The sequence below is a fragment of the Anopheles ziemanni genome, chromosome X (assembly GCF_943734765.1).
Source record: "Anopheles ziemanni chromosome X, idAnoZiCoDA_A2_x.2, whole genome shotgun sequence".
NCBI classification, from domain to species: domain Eukaryota; kingdom Metazoa; phylum Arthropoda; class Insecta; order Diptera; family Culicidae; genus Anopheles; species Anopheles ziemanni.
This window is the reverse complement of record NC_080707.1, coordinates 6,683,568-6,708,369: the sequence shown is the minus strand read 5'-3', so window position 1 is coordinate 6,708,369 and position 24,802 is coordinate 6,683,568. Positions and strand designations below refer to the sequence as shown.

Sequence of the window (24,802 nt, the reverse complement as noted above, 5' to 3'; positions counted from 1 at the left end):
AAAAACATATATATAAATGTATATATGTTAATATATATATACATACACAGGTATTAGTATATAGATACATATACGCATATACACATTTACACGTATATATCAACATATATGTACTAATAGTCAGATCGATCTAAACTTCAAACGTCTTTCGATACACAAGAATATTTGTACATCCATGTTGGTATGTATTTATGTATATACGTGTATATATAACTGTATGTATATACACACATATATGCATAGATATATATATACATATACATAAAAGCTTTATAAGATCAAAGTCAAAGAGTTGTATGTTTTGTGCATTGGTTGAATAATGACCTTGCGCGCGCGCAGGAGCTGTTTGTGTATATTGATCTGTATATATATATGTACAAGACTGTGTAGGCATGTATAGGTGTGTCTAGTTGTATATAAATGTTCATGGAAGAGAAGGTTTTCTAATATGTATATATATACATACATTGCTTTCATTTTATATATATATATATATATATGCATATTTGTAGTATATATTTATAATATATATATATGCGTGTGGTACTGTGAGTGTGCGCGCACGCGCGTGTGTGAGTAAGTGTAGTGAGAAGCAGGAAAAGGGGAAGAGAAAGAGAAAGTGAGAGAGAGAGAGAGAGTAAAAGATCGCAAGGATAGTGGAAGGGATGGAAGAAGATCAGAGAGAGACAGAGAGAGAGAGAGAGAGAGAGAAGGAGAGAGAGAGAGAGAAATGGAGAGAGAGAGAGTGGTGGGTTGGTGATCTGGTGTGAAATGGTGAGCGTTGAGGGATGTGCGCCCACACCTATTGCCAGGACACGGTCGCAAAAACACACACACACTGCGTTACACACACGTGGGGTACGGAGGCTGGTTGCAAATTCTGTGAACACTGGCGTATATCTAACACCACCCCAAACACTTGGCGACTCGGCGACCTTGCTGGTGGCCAGATCGGACCAACGATCACGTTCTTTGTCTTGGGAGACGGACACACTCTCTGTTTCGGATGCTTGGACACCTACGACGACGACGACGGAGGGGGGGGGGGGTGGTTTGGTTACACTTTGACACTTTTGCACACTTCCGCTTGGACTCTCCCGCCCACCGCTCCTCCCCCCCGGGGAGCAGGAAATCGATTCAGTTGGGTTCTACTGCGGTCGGTATTTCACACTGCAGGGCGTTTCGGGGAGGGCAGAAGAACCGGAGCCCCGTGCCGCGTTTGTTGTTGTGCGAGTCGTGCATTCACCTTCACTGGCGCTGGAAAGGCGAGTTACAGGCTTTTGATTGTGCATTTGCTGATGCTGGCGGCTGCTGAGTGAGTTGATAGATGGTATGTCAGACTCGCCCCGTGTTGAAACGGTAGCAGCTTGCTCTGCATCTCTTCTTCCTGCCTACTCTTGCGACTACGTGCGTTATCGTTTACACTTCTTCCGTCATTTTTTTCATTTGCGGTTTTTCTTTCGCTGTCGAAAAGAGTGACAATTATTATTTGACTCGCTGCTGACCACCACCAACACCACCACTACGAGGCACCACGAAACATCATCACTTCCAGGTTTGAGCCCCGGGTGGCGAACCTGTGCGCTGCATGGAGGAGGCTGGCGAAGTGGTACTAGCTAGTGGTACGTGCCTACTAACTCAAGAATTCCGACACACTGTGGCCAACAAACGAGACACGAACGTTAGCGATACACAAACATTTTGCTTGTTTTTCTTTTTTACTTGTCACTTAGGAACCGATGGCTTCGATTCAACCTTGCTGGCCATTATTTGCGCTAAGAACGACGTTGCTATGTCGGTGGGGGCATACTGAAAAGCACAGGACCAACCGAGTTGTACATACACCACAGCAAACTCGCGCGCGCACACACACACACACATACGCAATCAGTACACAATCTGCCCCTCCCGGCTGCTGCCGATGCCGAAGCGGAGATGGGCCACAAAACACGGTTTTGGCAGGCTGCACAGCGGGGCACAACAGTGTTTCCGGGGCACGGAGGACAACGAGCTCACTTTGACATACGCCGACCCTCTGACCACCACACCGTTGCAGTGTGCGGTGCAAGTATCTCTCTAGACCATCTATCCATGCTTGGCATCTCCCCGCATTCACTGCGAATGATGTAGCCGGATGTACCTCGCCAGCTTGGAGCTCGCGCGGAGAGAGAGAGAGAGCGAGTGTGGTGAGACCAGAATGGTGATTGTGACAGCAGAAAATGGCAAAAGGAAGGTGTGATCAGCACCTTTTGTGCTTTTGTGGCGCTCTTCGATTGTTTGCCTACCAAGTATTTGCAAATACTCTGTTAACTTTCCGCTTATGCCCTAGGAAAACGAACGAGCTGTTCGAGGAAGGAACACACTCGATCCTGACAACAACTTCTAATGATACGCGGAGTGGATGAGAATAGAACCCGATTGCCCTAGCCGCAGGCAAAAGGGGACGACTGTCGCAGGTGTGCGTGTAACGAACGACGTACCCAAAGATGTATGCTGGTTTAAGTGGGGGAAAAAGTGTGTTTATCCAGTGTGTAGCAAAAGCCGAGCGAGTGCAATAAAAAAAAAACAAACGAAAAGAGAAGGATTGAATTGTCTTTTGAAGTTTCACATGTCCTTGGTGTTATCAAAGGCGTCTTTGCTACACATCCGCAAACTCACATACACTTCCACACACACACACACACACGCACCCAGTCACACATACACACTTGCGCGCGTGCGCGTGCTCATGAGCTTAGAGGGCCAATGCTACTGCTTTATACCTGTGAAATATTTTATATTCCTCAAAAACTGAACACGGCGTGCTGGACACGCCGTGCTTTCCTATCCTTCGCAAAACAACGAATTTGCTACCAGTTCACCGATACGTGCGCCCGCTGCGGTACTTTGTTCACTTGTGCACACACACGCTGGTCGCGAGCACCCCGAGCTTTGCGGGAGGAAAAATTCAACGTATTGTAGAAGAAAAACTAAAACCTGCGCCTCACAGCGCAATGAATGTTGCAATGCATGGCCCTACCCAACAGCAATAGAGACTCGATGCTTTTGCCGAGGTAGGTCCCTCGCTCTCCCGCGGATGTGTTTGTGTGCAAAATTCTTGCGCTAGGCTGGCGTACCACACTAGCAAAGGATACTGCACAAAATAGCTACAACTACCACTAGCGAGGGATTATATGCCCCCGATGTTATATCCTCCCTGTTATCCTTTGCCCGTTCGAGAGCGAAATCTCTCTTCCTTTCACTCTCTCTCTCTCTCTCCTTATCTTTATTCCTCTCCCTCTCTGTGTCTCTTCCTCTCTCTCTCTCTCTCTCCGTTTACTCTCTTTTCCATTAACTGCATGTGTATTCTTTTTCCTAACCCCTTTTTTTTCCTTTGATAATGCGTCTCTCATGCGTTTTATTACTGGCTCGCGGTCGATAAAATTTTGCCCCGCTATACATCTCAATCCACCTTTCCGCTTCCAATCTGCTTCCTCTCCCTTTAGCCTACATTAACTCGGTTTTTTTTTCCACAAAAAGACACATTTTTTGCTATTTACTTCTTTGCGGCTATTGCAAAACTCCTCTTATACGCTCTGAGATTCAACCTAAAAACTCTTTCGATTATCAAACTTCAAAATTCGCCACGACCACGCGGTGGCCAGTGTTGAGGTAAACAGTAAATGGCACCGTGAAGTTGATTCAACACAGCTGAAAGTTTGCAATGTTTAGTAGCGGCAGCAATGAATTGCGTTACTAACAGTTCGCAGCTCATTTCGCTTCCACGAACAAATCCCTAAGTGTAGGATTACAGGTTTTTTTTTGTTTTTTGCCCCAACAAACATAGTTTTCCAAGCGCTGTGTAGCGCAAGCCATTCCGATTGCGGTAGCGATTAAGCTTTATATACTGCGCCCTTTTTGAGCTTTGAGGCCCATTAAACCATCTACGGCATGATCATTTGGCACATCAATCAACCCAACTTTCGCCATTAGGGGGACGCTTTTTTGTTCGATAGTACGCAGAGAAGCTTTTCCACCGCACTGCAACGCGGCTTCTCAAAATTAGTAATCAACATCCTCTCCGTAAGCTAATACACCAAAGCAAACCTTTTCGAGAGGAAAACGCCGTAAGAGTTGGAAATGGAGTGTGGCGGGGGGAGGGGGGGGGGGGAGGTGGAAGAATTAGCTAGATTTGGAATAGTTGTTAATCGTCAGTCTGTTACAGTATTGGTCAGATAATAAGTAACTTCTCGAGCTTTCTAGATTTGTCATAAACCATGCAAGAGCTTCTTAATTTTGTAACGCACTGCTAAAACCAATAATGGTCTACTAATTTTACAACGCGAGCAACCTGCTCACTCATGACAGCTGTCATTTATGTCGAAGCTGTCATTCCAACAGTAGCAGTAAAGATTTTTTTGAATTAACCGGATTTACATGTATGTTCAAAAAAAAACTGCTGATAAATACCTCTGATAATCAGAGAGAACAAAATAAAACTCTTTCTATTTATGGCATTAGGGGCCTTCTTTAGACGGACCAACTTTGGTTCCTCCTCATTATCGCCTGCCGGTGTTAAGAAAACAACAAACAAAACATCTTAACCTCATGCTGTGGAGTTGTTAAAAGTTTGCAGAAATTGTTCTTACAAGAAAAGGAAAAAAAAGTAACACAACATAATAATAAATAACACTTTGTAAAACAAAGCAAAACAGGTAATTAGAGACAATAAGGCAAAGGTGAATGAGAGGACTAACTTTTTATGACCAAAAACAGCCGTTATGTCAAATTAGACGAAGAAGGGGGTCAAAATGTAATGTGTATTTGTAGGATGGACAGCAAGAGATTAATGTTTTGCGTAAGGGCGCATATTGCCTAACGTTGCTTTCGTGTTCTCGAACCATTGGTAGAACTGGCCATAAAACTCGCACAACACATTGAAAACAATTTAAAAAATAGGGCACATGTCCGAGGTAGCAAATTTGGCAGGCCTTTTTGCCTGAGTCAAAGATCAAGTATCTCATCGAAGTGCTTGCGATTGCCTGTTTCTCTCAGCAAGCAGGCATTTAAACCGCGCATGACGTTAATAGAAGATAGCAGCAAACCGACGTAACCCAGTGTCTGCGTCGCACGGGTAAACGACTTTCTCCGAATGTCTAGGATTCACGATGAATGCTTCACCGCACAGCACCAACACATCCGTCAGAAAAGGAGCTCGCGAATCCAAGCAGGGCCGCCGATGACGGTGATGGCTTCGATCCGAGGACCCGCAAAACGCAACAGTGAACAGCCAAGCGCCAAACTGTCTGCCTTCGAAAACCCGCTTTTGCTCCAGGTGTTTGATAATTGATAGAAAAACCTCATACATATATATCCTTTCGCACATACATACATGCATCCAGCTTGTGCATGCAGACACGTACACATAGATGGCGGGCGCGTGCGCGTTCACAATGGGGAACGCATCCCTGCAGTTTCATAATAGATCCCGTGCGTTCGTATCTGTCAGACAGACAGGAAATCGTGCCTGAACTAACGTAAATATCAAAAGCAGGTTAGAAAGGTCGTAGGCACACCAAGGAAGGTCATTTCAATATGATGTTTGGCATGTAGTAGTGAGGCTGCAAAGGACCCTTAGAGGATATTCGCAAATGTACACTTCACAAAAAAACGGGTAATGCTAATTTTATCGTTTTCCTGCATACAATTTTGATTGAAAACCACTTATCTATAAGTGGCTTATCAATGTTTCTTCCTTAGAGATTGGCTCCGAAGGCGGTAGATACTCATTGTTTGTTTGATTCAGTATTGTACAACCTTAGGTTAGGGTTTTCTGTTCATTCTGACATACAACTAATTTTGACAGCTGAACATAAAGTCAACTTTTCAAGCAGGTTTCATAGAGATTTTAACTATCTAGATTTGTTGGAGGTGACTCCACTAAGGACTAGACCTCTTCGTCGACCTCTATGAACTCCTGAGGAAACTGTGCCTATATCTTGAACTCATCCGAAGGTGGATGAGCCAACGTTGTTAAAGTCGGAAGAGCCTAGCAACAGCTCGGAGGCTTTGCCCGAGTGCAGCAGAACCGGGAAGATACCGGAGATGACCGGGGAAGGTCATCGCGACGTGCTCAACTGCAAGTGGAGCCAATGCTGTCCGCGACCCTCTTCAGAGCCATACTATCTTCTGGATCCTCGAAATGAACACACAGTTTGTTGTGAGGTTAAGTGCGGGTAATCTAGTATCTCTTTTGGAGTAACCAACTTGTTAGTTCGTCGTTGCCTCTAGCTAACAAAAGTTTATTGTAAGTTAATCTGTGTATTAGGTGTATTTGTTCCAACTTTTTAAAACAATCATGTTTTACTTTCGAATGTCAAAACATGGGTTTTCCAATGCTTTCCTCATGGCTATCTTTGGCATTCTTATTTTCCCTGCCTGATCTCCTCCTTGCTTACGGACCCTCTACCGCTTCGACATACTCGTTTGCCGGGTCGTTTGCCAGCTCGGAAGCAAACCTTATACGGCGCTTGGCATACTTTCCAATGCGCTGGACCGATTGCGGTTCGAACCCTTGACCCGATTTCGAAACCGGTGGCCAAAACCCAAAAAAGGCACAGCTGAAACTCGCCAGTTGCAGATCATTTAAAGTGAATGAACGTTGCGCTATACAAAATGCTGCGTTGAAATTAGCTGCGTTTTGTTTATACTGAAACATTCTATTTAAAAAGAGAGACTTTGTTTATAGTAGGACATTTTGGTAGGCCGTCCGAGGGAAGGGGTGAGCACATGCGCAAATAAAAATTGTACGGTGCATGACTGATGTGCACAGTAATGTGTTTTAATTGCAGAGAGTATAATGCACAGTTCACTAGAAGAACCTTTGTGTTTTTTTTTTTCGCAGCATCAGTGGCACCACTATCAACTGCCTTCGTTGCGAAACATGACTACAAGGGCGAAATGCTCTGAGTTTAAATATGTGTATGTGTGTATGTGTGCGTGAGAGAGAAAAAGAGAGGAGGGAGAGAGATAGCCCGAGAGATATTGTGCAGAGAGAGAGAGAGAAAGAGATTGCGTGAGAGAGGATGAGGAGAAGAGAATGAATAGAGAGAGTCAGAGAGAGAGAGAGTGCGAGATCGAGGACGATCGAGAGTTCACTAACGTTGCCGGTCTCTTGCGGACAGATTTCCGTCATTTGATTGAAGCAGGTTTGCTTTGGTGAAAGTTTGATGCCCGTTTCTACCGCGACGCGAGCAATCGTTTGATTGTAGGCTGACCTTGCTCGTTACGTTGATGTACCGATAGTTTATCTGCCCGTCCGTTTCCCATATCTGCAGCTGCGTTTCGTGAGCGATTTTCATCTGCCCAATTGGGATTTCTTTTTTTTTCTCGCAGGGCGCGCTCTTCACCTTTGTCGTACCTTCTTCCTTGTTTTTTTGTTTTTTTTTTGTTTTTTGTTCGCCCTTCGAATGCAGCTTTACATTGTACTAAGCATTTTCTCTACCGCTACCGCTCAATCACTTAGTTTTCGAGAGTGTTTTTCGGCACTACACCAATTTCACCTACACTCGCACGACGACTGCGCACGCGCACCAGTGGCAGTAGGGAAAATTCTTTGCAACAAACACCGTGACAGTCCTGAGAAACGCATTTTCTCTTCTAGCGTGAGTCAAGCCGCAGCCCTGACGCAAGAGGTTAGCAGTTTTTTTTTTTTTTGTTGGGCCCTGTATGCGTGTGTGCGTGTGTGTGTGTGTGCGGGGGTTATTATCTTTTTCTTTCCGAGCAATCAGGTGCACGACAGCACCGTCTTCCGAGCAAAAAAAAAAAAAATGTGTACGCCAGAGCTAAACGTGCACAGTTTTTGCCATGAATTCAGTACGTTCCGATCTATGATGTATATCGAAATACGTTTCAAACTATAAACGTTAATGCACAGCGCCATACGAGCAACTATATGCACACATGTATTAGTATGTACATACGTGTACACACACACGCGCGCGCCGATATGTGTGTATATATATTTATATATACCTATTTGATTTAATTTAGTTGACGAGTTTTGTACTTGCTTTGAGATGTTTTCGTTTTTCTATTTTTGGCGCATGCAAAGGTGACTTGGCAATTGAGAAAAAATACAATTTGAGCTCGAATTGCATGAAAAAAGGAACACCCAGGAAAAAACAAAAAAACAAGGGAAGAAGAGATCGATGGGGCCAAGGTTACGGAAGGCGATGGATTCTGGTTGGCAAATTATTTATTTATTTATTTATACACGCTAGCTGTTTTAGCAAAACCAACAAAACAACAAAACACAAAAAAAAACCAACAAACCGTGCATCGAGCAAGCAAGCGTATGTGGGAGGTTTGTGAAAGTTGGAAGCAATTCGAGGTAAAACAGTATTTTGTAATTGTTTGAACGGTTTCTCAATCAGAGGCTGCCCCTAACAGTTTTGCAAATTTTTTTTTTTTTACAATCCACCTAGACGTCTTCTCACTAAGAATAAAAAGGGGGGGGGGAAAAAAAGATACAAACACACTAGCGCAGACGCCTGCGCACGACCGTTTTACAGATTGCTCGAAGCGGGCATACATTCGGAGCTGGTTTCTTCCAGTGCCAAAAAATCCTGTAACAGTGTGTTGATTGTTTTTCTTAATTTCGCATGCACTTTTTACAATCGATTGCTGCCTCACATGGCTTTTCCAATACGTCGAGCGTAGCGTAGCAAAGGTAAACGCAAGCGGGAAAGGAGAGACGTACGCCGCTTGCTTGGTCGTGCAACCCGTTACTTTTTCGGTTGCAGACGGCCGTTTAAAACTGGTACAGGCTATGGATTTTTCCTTCCTCGACGTACTTTCCCTAATTTAAAAATAGAGGTATGTCAAAACGGATAAGGGGTATTCGGTTCCGCATGGTTTGATGGCGATGAAACAAAAAAAAATCGGTTAGAGGCAAATATCGTACTCTTTGCGATTCTGGCCATGCCACCGGGTCGTATGGCAAAACTTTTTGGGGGGCGCTTAGCCCTCACGACGAGCCGCCCACACACACACACACACACACACACACACCTTCCCAAACGCGAAAGGAGGTTTTTGCCTTGCCTTTGCGAAAATCGCGCAGCAAAACCCGTGCAAGCAAACAATAAAATTTTCGTTTTCATTTCATCAAACGGATGGTGTTCGGATGTGATGCAGCTGAGTGTGTATGTGTGCACGTGCGCGCACGCGTGCGCGAGGCTGTGTGTGTATTTTTTAAATTTACATTATAAATGGAATCATTCGCTTGGACTCTGAGCCACACTTATCAACATCTCTGCCATAACACGGAAAAACATTGCAAATGGGGGGCGTGGGGGGCGGGGTGGGGGGGGGGGGGGGCGAACTTTCAAAAAACCACCAAATCACCGTTCTTTTTCACCTTTCTCCTCTTTCACTGGCCGAGGCGACGATTGAACTTTGCTACTATGCGCGCATACTATATCCAGCAATTTAACACGCGTGCAGTTGCTCACTTTTAACGGGTACGGTTGCAACTAGCATTCAACGAACGATGCTTGGCCCTCCGCTGACTGCTATTCTGCCCGTCAAAGGCGAAGGAGGCCGAGTCTGCCGAGACGAAACCGCACGAAACACTCCTTGGGGGCAAATATTGTTGGTCTGTCGGCCTCGCCTCAAACCAACAATACACCCCGAAATAAAAAAAAACCGCAACCAAATCGCGAACAAACTGCCTATCTGTAGCGCTTTCTGCCAACTTCGGCCACTGTCGACGAGTTTTTCCTAGAGCCTTTGCGCCCTGTATGCCACGGTACCCCGGGATTTTAACTGCAAGATGGTAGATCTAGCAAGCGAACGACGTTCGGGAAAACGCGGATTGCTCCAAATAGTCAAACTGAGTTCGGCGACGAGCTCGACTACGATTTCTAAAATTTGCGAGCTCTCCTGGCTGCTCTCGCGATGCTGTTTTTCTCCGACCGACCGCCCGCTCTTCGGTTTCTTCTCGCGAGCATCAGTTGCGTGCAGCGGTGCCCTCTCCGTGAGTCGCAAATATATGCTTATATAGTGCGGCTCAGACAAGGGTGGAGCAGCAGCAGCATCAAAATTGACTTTGTTTTTTGGAGCATATAGGCTCGTTTTCGATTATACGACAGTCTTGTCAATTCGTCTTCTCGCATTCGTTTCTCTGCAATACAAGCCCTGCAGTGTGAGGCTTTCGTTACTTCCACCAGCAGCCACACATTTCGGAGCGTCCCGTTTCTTCTACAACCTCGCAAATGGTGCACGGACGTTTGCTCAATTTTGCGTCTTTATGAATTTGGTTTTTCCAACTGAACGGTGGTAATTATTTAAGTCATATTCTTTTTCTAATTTTGTTTGACGAATGCACAAAATGATAATGTGACTGCAGAACAACGAACTGCTACTAAGTTAAAAAGAAACTACCCACAAATTTCCATTCATTTAGGGAAAAAAGAATTCTTATTACAGAGACCTTGACCTTCATCATGGCCGTTCCAGTGGATTGTCATGCAGTTGTAGGTTCGAACTATGGTGATTCGCAAACCGACGAATCCTACCGCAACTACAGTAGACTCCTATTTATTCGCGTACTTCCAGATTATTCACGTTCGTCCCATTTTAACACGGTAGCTCAGTAGCTTCGTTATAAAGAAAATGATGTAAAGGAAAATTTTAAGAAAAATTTCCTATCAGTATTGCGGATCTTGTCGCGAATAATGGGGAGTCTACTGTATAGCAAAGACATGGAGCGCTGTTACATTGAAGGCCTAACCCTCCCAACATCTACCACCGTAGAGTTTAGTCGTACAGTTTCAAGCAGTTTACACAGAGTGCGAACAGTTTTAGAAACAAAATAATGTGAAATGATCAAAAATGATTTGCTAAAGCTTTCCATAAACTTCGAAATAACATTTAAATTAGTCATATTTAACCTCATTCATTATTCAAGTTCTTATTTCTAGTCTTCGTGACGACTCCAGCGAGGTACTGGGCGCCTCCATCGTGAAAATAAACAGGCCTTTTGGGGTGCAGCGGATCTTAACAGTTGAAGCGTGATATTGTTTAAAACAAATAATTAATATAATAAACAAACAAAGTGAACTGTAAAATGAAGTTGTAGTCATAGACTGGAGTATCGTTTTATAAGATGCCACTTTCCACGATGGAGACGCCTAGTACCTCTTGAGTTGTAATGAAGTTTTTAAATCAAACGTTAAATAACTTTGTTCATGAAACATGCTAGAGCATGTTTGCATGATAAATAAAGTATGTTTGAAGTATCTTCCCAGGTATGTATAAAATTTTCAGCAATTTGTGAACTCTTTTGCTCAACGGCGCAAGGTTTTTGGCAATCCAACCATTCAAATGACCACATTTAGAAGTATCTGTTATGAATGCCAAGAAAAATTGAGTACAGCAAGGGAACCTGCCCGAGAACAGAGACGCTGCGTCATTTTGTACCCGCGTAGACTCTCAACGGGCCACTAGCGTCGTTTTAAACGACGCGTCCTGCCATTTGTTCATCTTTTTCTTTTAACATGTTGTTTACGTTTTATACGGAATTTTGACAAGCCGCGACGAGTGGCGTCGCTATCTCGGCATGACCTCAATTGTTTGGTCGTGCGCAAAAGTGGTTCATTCCGTTCGCATCGGAACTTCCTCTTGTTCTTTTTCACGGAAATAAAAGTCATCTCTAGTTCTACAAGGTATACGCAGAAAATTAGATTTAAATTCACGAATAAGTATTCTTCATCATCAACATATCTACAGCAAAATGTCTACTTCATCGCTATTAAACAGAATGAATAATAAAATTGAATAAAACCAAACTTCAAAACACTCTTGACTATGTTTCAAAAGTACTTAACGTCAAAAAAAGTGTAATTAATATCAATTTCATTATTTAAGTTATCTTTGGAATGAAATAAACCAAATGATATGCACAACAACACGCAGATCTTTGCTTTTGAAGTTATTTCTACGTACTAAAAAACCCAAGTGCGTGTCAAAAACTGCATCGTAAGTAAAACTGCATGTTGTTCTCGCATGCCGATAGATGTTATCCGTGCATGCATGTCGATATAACATTTGGGGTACACTGAAATGACAGCCGATGAATGCGGATGTATGCACTGTGGAGCGAAGACCACACGCTATACGCGTTTGAACGCTTCCGTGTAGCATCTCGGCAAGACAACAAAAGCTCAGAGGGAAAGCTTTGAAAAATCAATTTAGTCCAAGTAAGCTTCCAACGTGGATAGTTTTAAAACATTTTCCATTTCTGAAGTTTTGGGAATAGCACGGAAACATTAAAACAGATTAGAGAGTTACAAATGATTGTGCGAATTTAAAAAAAAAACTATCAAAACAGTCCAAGCCAAAATGGCATAACATAAATTTGAAAACGAAGCTTTGAAGCTTCCCGATTTCGCACGAGTTTTGAAGATTTCCGATGCGATCTATTTGAACGATTGTGCAGTGGCATGTGGAAACGCGCTTCATATTGTTCAAACTGGTTCAGAAGCACACTCTTATTTTACCGTGTGCGTCCGTTTTATAATGTATTCACCTAAAGTTTTTATAATATTTTCAATTACAAATTAATAAACGCTAGTTGGTTAGTAACACTTAAATTCTTTTAATTCTTCACTACCAAAACTGTCGTGTTTCATGCATTGAAATATAACACTAGCTGAATTAATGAATTTCATACGTGTCTACGGATATTTTCATGAATCATAATTGTGGAAATTTGCAAAAAAAAACCTACCTTGGTTTTGCTCAGAATAATATGATTTTACTTCTCCACGCAGTCATTTCATCGAAGTCTAAATTTCTATCATTCTACATACATCATGCAGCTTTTGACACTGGAATACAATGTCTCGAAGCTTGATCCAACTGTCTCAATATCGAACCTAGCGCCTTTTCTCGGCCTATTATTTATTGTACACTCGATCTCACTAAAAACACATCGTAGATCGGCTACTGGACAGTATTTTTCCGATCGGGTAGCAAGCTTTCAACTTCCCGAACGGGGTGCGATGCTGCCCGGTGGGTTAAAATGTCACTCGATACGCGTAGGTAATGCGCATTGTTCGATGAGCTGTTCTGTCTGCTTGCTGGCGCCACCGGAATTAGTGTCGTTGGCGCAATGAATGTGACCTATTTTTCCGCGTTTATGTTGCACATTCTTGGGGCACATTATAAATGAATTGATGCCTGGTTCAGCAGCAATTTCCAGGTAAACGGCCCGTGTCGCACTGCACGTAAACAACACGTCCCACCCCTTCGCCGCTCGCTGCTCCGCTAATGGCCATAAAGAGGAGGCCCAAAGTAGCGAAAACAAAGAAGCGGTTCGGCTGTGTTTGTAAGTGTGTGTTCAACTTTTATTTAATTTTTAATGCCGTGAAAAAGCTGATGCACGTATTACAAAATGTTGCGATTAATGGGAAGTCGAATATTTTGCACCACCAAAAACGTAATACTGCTTTTCCTCATTTTAACTTTTCAAAAGCCTTAATGGAGGCGCCTGGTGTGCGGTAATCAGTAAGCTTGATGGAGGCGCCTAGTAAGCGGTAAACGGATCGTTGATGGGGGCGCCCAGTACCTGGTAGACTGAAGGTAGGTCAATCCTTCACAAACTCTCAACAATATTCTAAATGATGTAATTAATATGAAAAACAATATAAACGGGATTTATAACGGATCAATTCCAAAACAGATCTTTCAAATGCTCTAACAAATGCACTTTTAGGTCATGACATGCAAACACTCAATTGCGGAAACTACCAATACTAATACCGTTGCACGGTTCAACAGTCAGGAACGTGATGGAGTAAAAAGAGAGAGATGGACCTTTCGTACCGAAGCTTAAAACGGTCAAAGTCTCTAATATCAACCGTGATTGAACATCCTCACTGCAAGGAATATGCAGCGCTTGTTGGCACGTTCGAACGTTGATCATAGTAAGCCGCTTATAGAGTTCCCACTACCAGGACAATTTCGGTAATGCTAGCCGTTTTCCAATTTCCATGCTAGAAAGAAACCGTTTCACTGAGTGTTTACACTGAACGTTGTGCTAAACGGTCACCAAAATCTTATCAGTTGCACGAGCAGAAATAGTTTCATGTTATATATACTAATATTATAAAAAAAGTCAATTCTACGACTATGAAATAATTTTAAAATAGGACAATTCAAATATTTCGTCAACAACACCTCTTGCTACGCGATGTACGTAATCAGCAACGCCAAGTTACACTGCAACTATTGCAACGCAAATATTTTGATTCGTTTGCTTATTTTGGAGAAATTTGTTTATTGGACGGCTTTCATTTGGCCGAGATATTTGTTAATCAGAAAGTATCTGAATCTATAGAACTAATAGGTTTAGAATCGGACGACAGTGATGAAAAAAACCCACAACAATAACATTTGACTGCAATTGAATTGCAACAGCATACACTAAAAGTTGACAACAATATTGAGCCCAAACGAAAATCGGTAAAAATATGTAATTGAAACACAATCTGGTGCATAGTCTAGTCTACTTGAAGGATAATAAGAAAAAGCGCTTACGGTTCGCTGAGCCCATCGGGTGTTTTGTCATTTTTTTCCTGATTTGCCTGTTGAGCTTGCTGCCTGCGCTGGCGTTGATGGCGCGAGTCATCGCCGAGTCCGTACAGACCGGCAACGGCAGCCATTATTGTAATCGTTCCACTTTACACGCGTATTTGATAAAAAGTACACCTTTGGTAATCACTTTTGGTTTTGTCTATTAAACACCGTTTTAGTTCGCGACAGTAAATAGTGATAGCTAGGTGGTTTTGTGTTGTTTTCTTTTCCTTTTTTTTGTTTTTTTTTTGCAAAAGCTACCGGATGCACCCACTGTTTTCAGCAAACACACACGCCTGGATAACACCGTAAGAGTTGGCGGCGCTCCGTACTGTTCCCCCGGAATGGCATCTGTCACATCCGCATGGCATCACTCGAGAAAAGCTAAGTCTATCAAACAACGCTAGTCGAGGCACTTTACAACTTGTTTCGCACATCGATTTTGGTCTCGTTCCGGCAAGTGCTGGTGGTGCTTCGCTTGCCCAGCATGAAATTGTACATGGTGCAGACAATCGTATCAGTCTTGCAAGAACACGATCTGCAGTTTACAGGTACATGGAGAAGTCATCACCGTTGGAAGCTCGATTCCGTGCAGTCCTCTTTGGTGAACGGCCTGGACGGAGTGTAGTTACAGTGGCGGTACAAGTCGGTATGCGTAATAAGCGGGCAGGCTGATCCATGAAAAACACTGAAATTGGTATTGGTGTAGAGATGTAAACATGAATTTTAATACTGTCACTTGAAGGTCACAAGGGGTGGAAATCTACCAACATTCATTAATATTTTTGTGCTTGAATTGTTTTTTTTTTTTGTCGTTCGCTGCTACTTCCCAATACTCTTCTATCTGTTCATTGTCACAGATTTTCAGATCACATAACTACTCTCTAATACAGCCTCCGGCATTCTTACGGTGTCCTTGGTCGGTATGAATAATCCATCCCTCTGTTCCCACCTTTGGGATACATCCCAACCAGCCAGCAAACGAACGCAGAACTCACGATTTCCTCCACAATCTCTCCACACATCCAAGTAACGAATAATTTATAATAGCCTTTGCTACCCACATCTTCACAGCGAATTCATACGTGACCAATTGTTAAGCAGGAGATCTTCCAGTGTTCGCAACGTGCATTACATTTGGTTCGGAGGATCCCTTCGTTTCAGCCATCGTTTTGCATTTGTCTATGGGTGCTTTCCATAGCCGTGCCTAAACCTAATACGTCTTTAGCGACGTTCAACGATAAACTCACACATCTCGGGTTTAATAACTGCGTAATATGTAATACCACAATAAAGGAGCATAAAACGAACTCCCCGGTACCGACAAACTAGGCACGCACGAGGAACGATACGGAATAGTTTCTTACTTTATATTTCAAACCATGTAAAACGTTCCTAAAGTGTACCAGTTTTAGAAGTTGAAAATACCAGTAATCATTTTTTGTGTAGATTAATTACTCCAAACAGGGTACGAAAGCAGCACGTACCACTGGATGGAACAAAATCGATGCGAGGCTTCTTGTGTAAAATATTAAAAAAAAACGCTGCGACGAACATCCACGAACTGCGAAGAAATGGACTGCGCCTCCAGTATTTATGTTGCGTTATTAACGCCGCGCTTTTTTTTTCTTTTTTTTTTTTAACAACCACCCGCAATCAAAATCACTCGAGTCATGTCCAAAAATAGACTTCAACAGTGCGGCAGAAGCTACCGCCATTTCTTTATATGGGCTGAAAATTCGAGCCCCACAACGGTCCTTTATTTCTGGAAATAGAACCCAGCGGAAGGGAGGTGCGGTGGAGTCCAGCGTGTGTGTGCGGAAAGGAAGGGTCCACATCCCAGGTGACCGTTTTAGCAGTTCAGGACTGTTACAACAAACAACGCACGCCACAGCTCCTTTGTCCCACCATGGAAGCTATAGAGCTGTTCGGAATCCCGGTTCGATTTCCCAGTTGTGTCGCATACCCACCCCCATCGAAGGGGTGATTCGAATTCACTAGCGACTGCCTCACCGCATACCGTTTGCTTTCCATCGGATGCTCGTAGTTCGAGTCCCGTTGGCGCCATTTGTAGAAACACTATTTTTAAAATTGTCGAAACTCGTGTTTTCAAAGAAAATTAAATAAAATACTTGTAGAGTTCGAGTGACAATGGAGGAAATACAATGTTTTCTATCCACCACATAATGTTTTAAAACACGCGTCAATACGGTCTTAAGCGTGAACTTTAAACCGTCCGCGAGTAGGTCTTAGTTGTAATCCAAGCGACCTTTTGATTCCAACAACTAAGCTTGCAATTACAAAATTTTTGACTAAAATATTTACAGCCTAGGCTTGACTTTAAGAATTCAACATGAACCGTGTTTGTTTCTTGATATTCTCAAAGGGATGAACCAAGAAACATACATTATAAAAAAGGTTTCCTCATACAGGTAAGCTATCTTCCAAATTGCTTCAGTTTACGATTAACTATACAGAAAAGATAAACCAGTATGTAACTTGCATATGAAACGATGATAATTTAGAATTTGGGAAATAACAGGGAAAACGACAGTGAAAGAGAGTAAAAACTGGACGGTAACAATGGTTTTTGATTCAGATGGAGTGGCAGGTCACTGAGAAAAAACAGGGATTAGAAATAATCTGTCGGAAATTTAGTTATTTTATTCGCTTATTGCGCATGGTCGCACGCCTAACCAAATAAGCGCACGTGACATGCAGTGCATGCAGTTTGAAAATACTCCGAACGTTCGTGGTAAACCGAAGGGCCAAGTGACAAATGAGCGGATCCAACCTAATTTATTGTTTTCAAAGCCGTGTGTGTTGGGCCATAAACGGGTTTTGATGCAAGAGTATTGAAAAAAGTATTTGGAATTGAATTTTCGTGAGTTTTTCGGCGATACAAACTCATTCATTTAAGGGAGGGAAATCAATGTTAATGCGCTGCTCGAAACCATGGGGCATGATATTTATGCGACGACCACCCAACATCAATCCGGCCGCCAAGGCACAAACACGTCCTCGACGCAGTTTGCTTGCGACGCAGTGTGAAGTGAATCGAACGAAGAGTGGACGACATTTAGGCCGTTGATGAAAGACGCACACTCATCTGAAGATATCGACTTCAGTTTTTGTTCGGGCGCGCTCGTGCCAAAAAAGTTTGAAAAATGAGAACGAAAAATGACAAATGAAACCTATAACGTACGTTTAGGTAGTTTTTTCTAAACCAGTAGGATATTTCACTTCATAGTTTTCCTTGTTTGAGGAATTAAGTAGCATTTTGTTTGCACTTAAATCAACACTACGGAGTAAGTAGTTAGAAAAAGACTAAACTAGCGGAGTGATTGAAAGGCGCACAAAAAAAAAACACACACACACACACACACACGTCAAAAGATAGCCAGCTAATATACTGAACAAAGGCAGACTTTTTACACATCGGTCAAGTATTGACCGCTCCAAAGGTTTGGTTTGTTGCTCGGAAGTGTGCTTCTTTATCAGAAGCATCTTGTATAGATCGTTTAAAATCGTTTTACTACGTACTTTTAGTACGTTCGGCATCTAGGAAAACGTATTTCTTGTTTCAACCATTTGAAAAGATAATCGCAAAAGAAAAAGGGGTCAAATTGGTCACTTTTCGCTCGGAGCGTTTGATAATTCCTGCTAACCGTATTCTTCCGGTTGCGGATGTCGGAGCTGGGGATGGACCCGGACGCCGATGGCACTGTGTTTAACTGTTTCACCGTTCACAACAGCACCGCATCGGGAGCCCAATGTTGAAGGTTGGTTCTGGTTGAGGCACCGTTTGCATGCAACTGCCACATCGGAGGCCGTGCGTGGTGGCACAGTGCAGTAAGCAGAGTGTGCGTGGTACCACCGTGCCGCAGTACACAACACTTACAGCGACGGGTTGTAAATCGATTTAATTATAGACGGTGTCGGATTCCCTGGTCGCCTCGCGGTGCCGATTGGCAGTGAGCCATGTTAATTACCAGCGCGCTCGTCGGTACCTAAATGTCAAAAACTGTTGACAAACAAGATGCTTTGTGATTGACGATGGATTCACAACTGGTTCCCGCACGGTGGGCCGGTGAAGCTGGTTGCTAAATCCAACTCCAAATGACTAAAAATCCAACTTTTCCAACGCAATCGTTCGAGCAGCACGTCGGTCGGTTCGAAACTAGTGGCCACGCAAAACTGAGCCGATTCCGTTGGAGTTTGAAAAACCATCGTTATCGACCGCTCAAGGCGGGCCGATTGGCTGGGCCTTTTCGCCACCATCGCCACCGAATAATCCTGACTTGCAGAACGAAACCAACTGGAGCTGTCTTGCAGCCTGACCATCGAACCGCACACGTGAACACAGCGCTTAAGTAATCGAACTCGCTGACCCGATGCTCTAAAAGGTGCACGACATTCCTTAGAAGCCGTACCCCGTAGGAAATACCATCATGCTGCTCCTTGGTTACCTGGCCTGCGCTTTCGTTTTGTTGTGGTCAGTTGCTAGCGTGGCGTGACGCGGTTGTTTGATGTGGTTGATTGAGGATGCTAAGGTTTAAGGATATGAGTATGTATAATGCAATCGTACGAGGGGAGAAAGGGTGCTGCGGTATGGTAAAATCCCTTTGGCTTGGTTGTAAAAGCCACCTCCCCCCCCTCGGATTAAGTTACACAACAATCTCACCTTCGAACGGAACCAATCGAAAGCGAAAACTTTGTAATTGCCACAAGAAAACAAAGTTTGTCGACGACCCGCAAAAACCGGGATAAATCGATAAAAATTGACGGAACTTTTATTCTCCGACCCGGAGTGTTCAAATTCAGTTTGTCTAATAGAGTTAAAAAAAAAATTAAAAATTAACGACATTTTACACAAGAGGGAAAAAGCCCTCCACCTAGAGCGTAAAGGTGGTAATGGCGATCGTGACCTGTCTAAAGGTCTCCAAATGCGTTGCTTCCTTTTAGTGATCTTTTTGAAATGCTTTTGAGGTCGTTCAATATGAAAATAAGACCTCGTTTAGCAAGCTATTTCATCCACATACTTTCCTATTTCCCCAATATACTCTCAGACTACGACTCATTGAAACTTAGCGAACATCCTGTAGAATGAGAGGTTTGAAAATGTGTTCACGATATTGAACTTATCATACGCAGGTTTGTCGTTACGTTGCCCGGGGTTTTGAAGAACCACAGTCGAAAAGGGGGGGGACGAAATAATTAAAAAAGATTGTACATAACGCTAGCGACCTGAACAACGCTGCATAGTGTTCGGTTCGCTTTTAGCTTCTGCTTTATGGCACTTTGGTTGATTGATTAGCCGAGCAATATTATTTAGTAGAGCGATATCCTAGCATTAGGGGACACTCACTGCGGGGGAAAAAAAAACCCCCCCGGTGGCAATGATTCACAGCAAATGTTGAAGCTCATTTTCTACACCGATCCTCTTTAGTTTTATTTTGCAGAGGATCTCGGGTAAAATTATTGCTTTTTATTGTAAACAGTGAAAAGGTTTTGCGTGGGGGCGTTCCGGTTTGTTGGAACTTTTGAGAGTATTCTTGCCTGCTCCAGTAAATAAAGCTTGAAGCCAGGGATATTTGTGAACAAGAAGGTAACATGTTAAGACCACTTACTGCACCAACCATCTCTTTCAGCACATTAATCAAACAATTACGTAAAATGCCAATCGAAAGGAGAAAGAACAAATTAATGTGTCTCCGAAGTCAGAAGAATATTACTTTTCCAGTGATTGAAAGAAACGGTAGAGGAAAATTTAATAAAGCGTAACACGACACTACTAGCCGCAAAAAGAACAGGTACATCGAGAATGGTCAAGCAAAACGAATGCAAACGATAAAGAAAGGATCTAGAAGGAAGCACATTTTGGAACAGTGATCCTTAAATATCGTTCTGCGATGGTATCGAAGTTGTCAGCTCGGACGTAAATAAAGGAATTCTTATGCTAAGCTAAGCTGATGAAACAATCAAACCCAACACTCCAAGCAACACACAGACACAGGGAGGGGGGGTTTGCACAGTGTCGCATTTCATCGCGAGAAACAATGCATCCTGCTGCTAGTGCCAAGTTTAATTGAATGGTAGCGGAAAATGTAGCACAGTTTGAGCATTTTGATGTGTGGTGGGTTGATAGATGAGCGGAACGGAAAGAAGCACGCTGCGGTGTGTGTTTGCCCCGAAAGCGAAAGAAGCGACCGGCATTGGAAAGTCATACAACGAAACTTTGGCGATGGCAGCAGGATCAACTGCGGCATCAATTGTCAATTTAATTATACTATCGAAAGCGATGCCGATTTGGCTGACCCAACTGCCATTCGGCTTTGTAAACACCAAGTGGGAGACATTCACCGTGTTGTAGAATGTGCAACTGTGCGGCAGGTGCTCGGGCACAACTTCCATTCAGCGATACAAACCGCGACTTTTAAGCACAAGCAATCGAACGAGCGAACGAACGAACGAACAGCTTTTTTTTTTTTTGTTTGTAGTCAAGATGGCCCACCGCAAGCGAAAGTGTGTTTCAAAAACAATAGATATTCACACGATCGTATGAGACATGGCTCGCGTTCACTCTCACGCACACGCACGATTTATCGCGAAACAGGCAAAAACACACATTCGAGCGTGTAGCTATTAAGCACTCGATTTACCTCGATCCTTGCTCATTATTCACACTGTTTTACGCTTCCTCCTCCGTTTGTTTTTTGTTGCTCGCACGCACTAGTGTTTAACTTTCGCTGGCTCGCGTTCCTCGTTGTGCTGCCGTTTTTTTCAAAAAACTTCTTTTGTTCAGCCCTCCTGTGCTCCGGTTGCATTTTCCCTAACGCTTTTCGGCTTGCTCCTACACTCTACTGTCTCTCTGTTCCATGGGCTGGCTGTTGGCCCCCGACTTAGAACCAAATAGAAATCGGGTACGTTCAATTTGAAGTAATTGCTTGCTTACGAAAATAGAATCTGTTGTATAGTTGCTACAGCCAGACTCATCGTGAGTTTTCGCTTTTGTAACTTCTTGTTACTCGCAGCTCCTGCCTGTCCTACGAAGCGCTGCTGGGGAGCTGATTTTTTTCCTTTTCCACACGTTCGACGCGATAGATTCTCCACCGCACGGTTTTGCACACGACCAGGCTTGTAGAGATCGTGGGCCCTTCAGCGTTGGTCGTGCGATTTTTGGGAAGCCTCGCTCGACAGTTCACAGTAGTGCCGTGTGGCTTGTGGGACAGAGAACCAAAACAGAATAGCACGGTACGTTTAAATACGGGTTTTTTGGTCTTGCGCCCCGTGGTACGTGTCAGTTCTTGCTCCTTTCGCGGCCCTTTTTGGCGTTACAGGTTTTTACTCAGCGAAACGGCTCTCAGCAGCGCGCAGGCAAGGGAAGGTCTGCAGTGAAAACTTTTGTGCAGAACCCGATTGACTGAGCAAGTATCAATGCGGCAGCAAAAACAGCAACAGAAGGTTTTCGTAGAGAGCCCCGGCCCCGGCAGGAGAGCCCATCCTTGCACACACACACGGCGGTTGCTCTTCGGGAGCTCGGCACAGCGCGCACAAAACTTCCTTGTGTGTCGGTCGGTCGGTCGCTCTCGCCATATCGCACAGGAACGAACCGCGGCCAGTCTCTTTTCGTATTGTAACTTCCACCTTCGTTCAAACTTTGCAGGAGCAGGAGCTCCGTGGAAAAAAAACCGTTGAACCAGGTAAAAACCGCCGAGCGCGGCGGAGAGCTGAGGATGCGAAACCGAAATTCACCTGGTGCGCGCACTGTAACCTTGTTTTCCCGCCAGTTATAGCCATCCGAATGACGTTTTGCTAAATTTCGTGGCTGTCGGGAACGGTATCTGTCGCCTCAGCAGCAGCAGCAACTGGGAACAACAACAACAACAGAAAAAAAAAATCTAACATTACTGCTCTGCCTTAGCCTGTCAATCGGACCTATCGGCTGTTGCAGACCACGGACTTGGCCCGCCAGAGCTCTCCGAGAGAACATTGTTGTTGGTGGTACATAGCCTTTTGTAGTCCTCGATGCCATCGGGTCACTATAACGAATACTAATACCTTCAGGGGTGGTGCGGTGGCGAGATAAATCGAGCCTTGAACTAACCGACCTAGCGATCATATATATATAATATATATTAAATATATAAATACCTACACCGCTACTCAACCACGCTTTGTACACATTTATATGCCCATTATGCGTCACACGAGAGACTGCGAAGCTAAATTGAGTAAAGTTGTACAAGAGCGCGGCAGAACGCGAAGGATTAAGGTTTAACAGAGAACACAATGCTCTACTGCAGTGGTCGGCACAGTTGAAGTGGCTAACTGGCCGTCATGCAACTGTTCGTAAAACAATAAAAATACTTTCCTATGCCGATTGGCAGTACAACAAGCTTACCCCTCATTTTACCTCAATCGAAACATTTAAATATCGTTTAAAGTAGCTGCATCTCGGATTCGTGTTTGTGTTTGCATTTCCCTTAATCGAACACCTGGCCGCCGCACGTTTGCCGATCCCTGCGCTAATATATAGCGGTTGTCTCTAGGGGGGGAAAAAAATCATAAGTCCCGCAATGCTGCTTCTCTTTCAAGCTTTCAACGCCTTTCTGTCCATTCGATACATGCTAGGCTATATCGTTCTTTATACTGTTGTTTGAACAAACGTCTGTAAATAATTGCCTACTTAGGCCTAATGAAAACATTCGTGAGCTTCGCGTGTCTACACAAAACACCCGAACTCTTAAAACCAAACAATATTCCATTTCGGGAATAACGAGCGAACGAGTTCTTTCTCAGATCAAAAAAGAAAAAAACTACAGTGCTTGAGAAACCCATTTTAATACATAGGTCGTTCGGGTTCAACCGTCAGCCAGATACCCAATGCATCTCTAATTATACTGGCAAGGGTGCACACCTAATCATACCGAGTGCATCGTTCACCGATCGTATGCTAGAGGTGTAATTATCGTGATGAATGGTACGCATTTCAAGGATGTAGTAGAACAAATGGAGACCGTTTCAAAAACCACATCCTACACCCATCACGTAGATCCACGATCGAGAACAATCAATTTTCAGCTGTAACTGTCAAATTAAAATTAGCAAACAATTTGAAAAATGATCATCACCATGCAGCACGGTATAACCTAAATCTATGAAAGTGTATTAGTATTTAGTAGTAGGTAGTTAGTATTATTAGTAGTTAATAGCCAGTTGTTTTTAAATAGAAACAGGGAAACTTTACATCATTCAGAATTAGACCTCGAACGATCACCTTCTATCCCATAACTTACAAGTAATTTGATGTATTAGAAACTACCAATCTCTAATATCTTGGCAACATGAACACATCAATGTAGTCAATATAACACATTTTGCATTACAACTTCTTTGTAAAAAATCCATTATGACCAAGTTGCTCTGCAACGTTCAATATTGTTCTTTGCACCAGATATTAATCAGCTACTCCCGTCCAAGAACTACACGACCCATACGCAGGAGAAGTCGAGGAAAACTAACCGAGAGGATTTCGAAAAGGGAGATCAGCGACTGATCAGATCGTCACCATGCGGCAAGTGTCGAAGAAGATGGCAGAGTTCCAACAAAACACTTTCCATCTTTTGATTTGACTTGAGAGCCGCATACGATAGCATAGCCGTCGTATCATTCAGACTTGTAAGAATGCCCGTGACCAACGTCACTGGTTAGGTGAAGGTGGGTGGATGGAAATCTCAAGCTCCTTTGCTTCCACCAAGGAACTGCCCCAAGGGGATGGCACACACTCCTTCATCTTTCAGTCGCTACCACTCAGTTCCGATCTCCGTCGTTTGCTGCAGCGAATCGTATTCAAATCGCCGTTGCCGCCGCAGATGTATTGCTGAAGAGATTGGCAGAAGGCATAGTAGCTTTCTCGTTCCGTTCTTTGAGCCAAAAGTTCCCTCTGCAATGGCTACAACTCATAGCTCTGATGAAAACACACGTTCGTAAAATCGCGATGTCGTGACCATCGGGGACGATGCTAGATGGCAACGACTGGGAAAGAATTGAACGCTTCACGTCTCTTTTAAAGCATGTATAATATAGTTCTATCTGTATTCGATTTTAAAGTTCAATTGGGTGTAAGACGATTCGGAAAGCCGGAGACGGAACTGAAACCCTCTTGGTGGCCTACCGTCCG

At 43.6% G+C, this 24,802-nt stretch overlaps 1 protein-coding gene across 1 annotated transcript in view; it reads right to left on the bottom strand.

Annotated features, from left to right (window-relative positions):
* Positions 1-14,825, bottom strand: part of LOC131290647 (potassium voltage-gated channel protein Shaker) — a 33,808-nt gene extending 18,983 nt beyond the window's left edge. The window contains exon 1 of the mRNA XM_058319809.1: positions 14,584-14,825. Within this exon, the coding sequence (XP_058175792.1) occupies positions 14,584-14,708 (125 nt within the window). The 5' untranslated portion in view covers positions 14,709-14,825. The remainder of the gene's footprint in view (positions 1-14,583) is intronic.
* Positions 14,826-24,802: the final 9,977 nt, after the last annotated feature.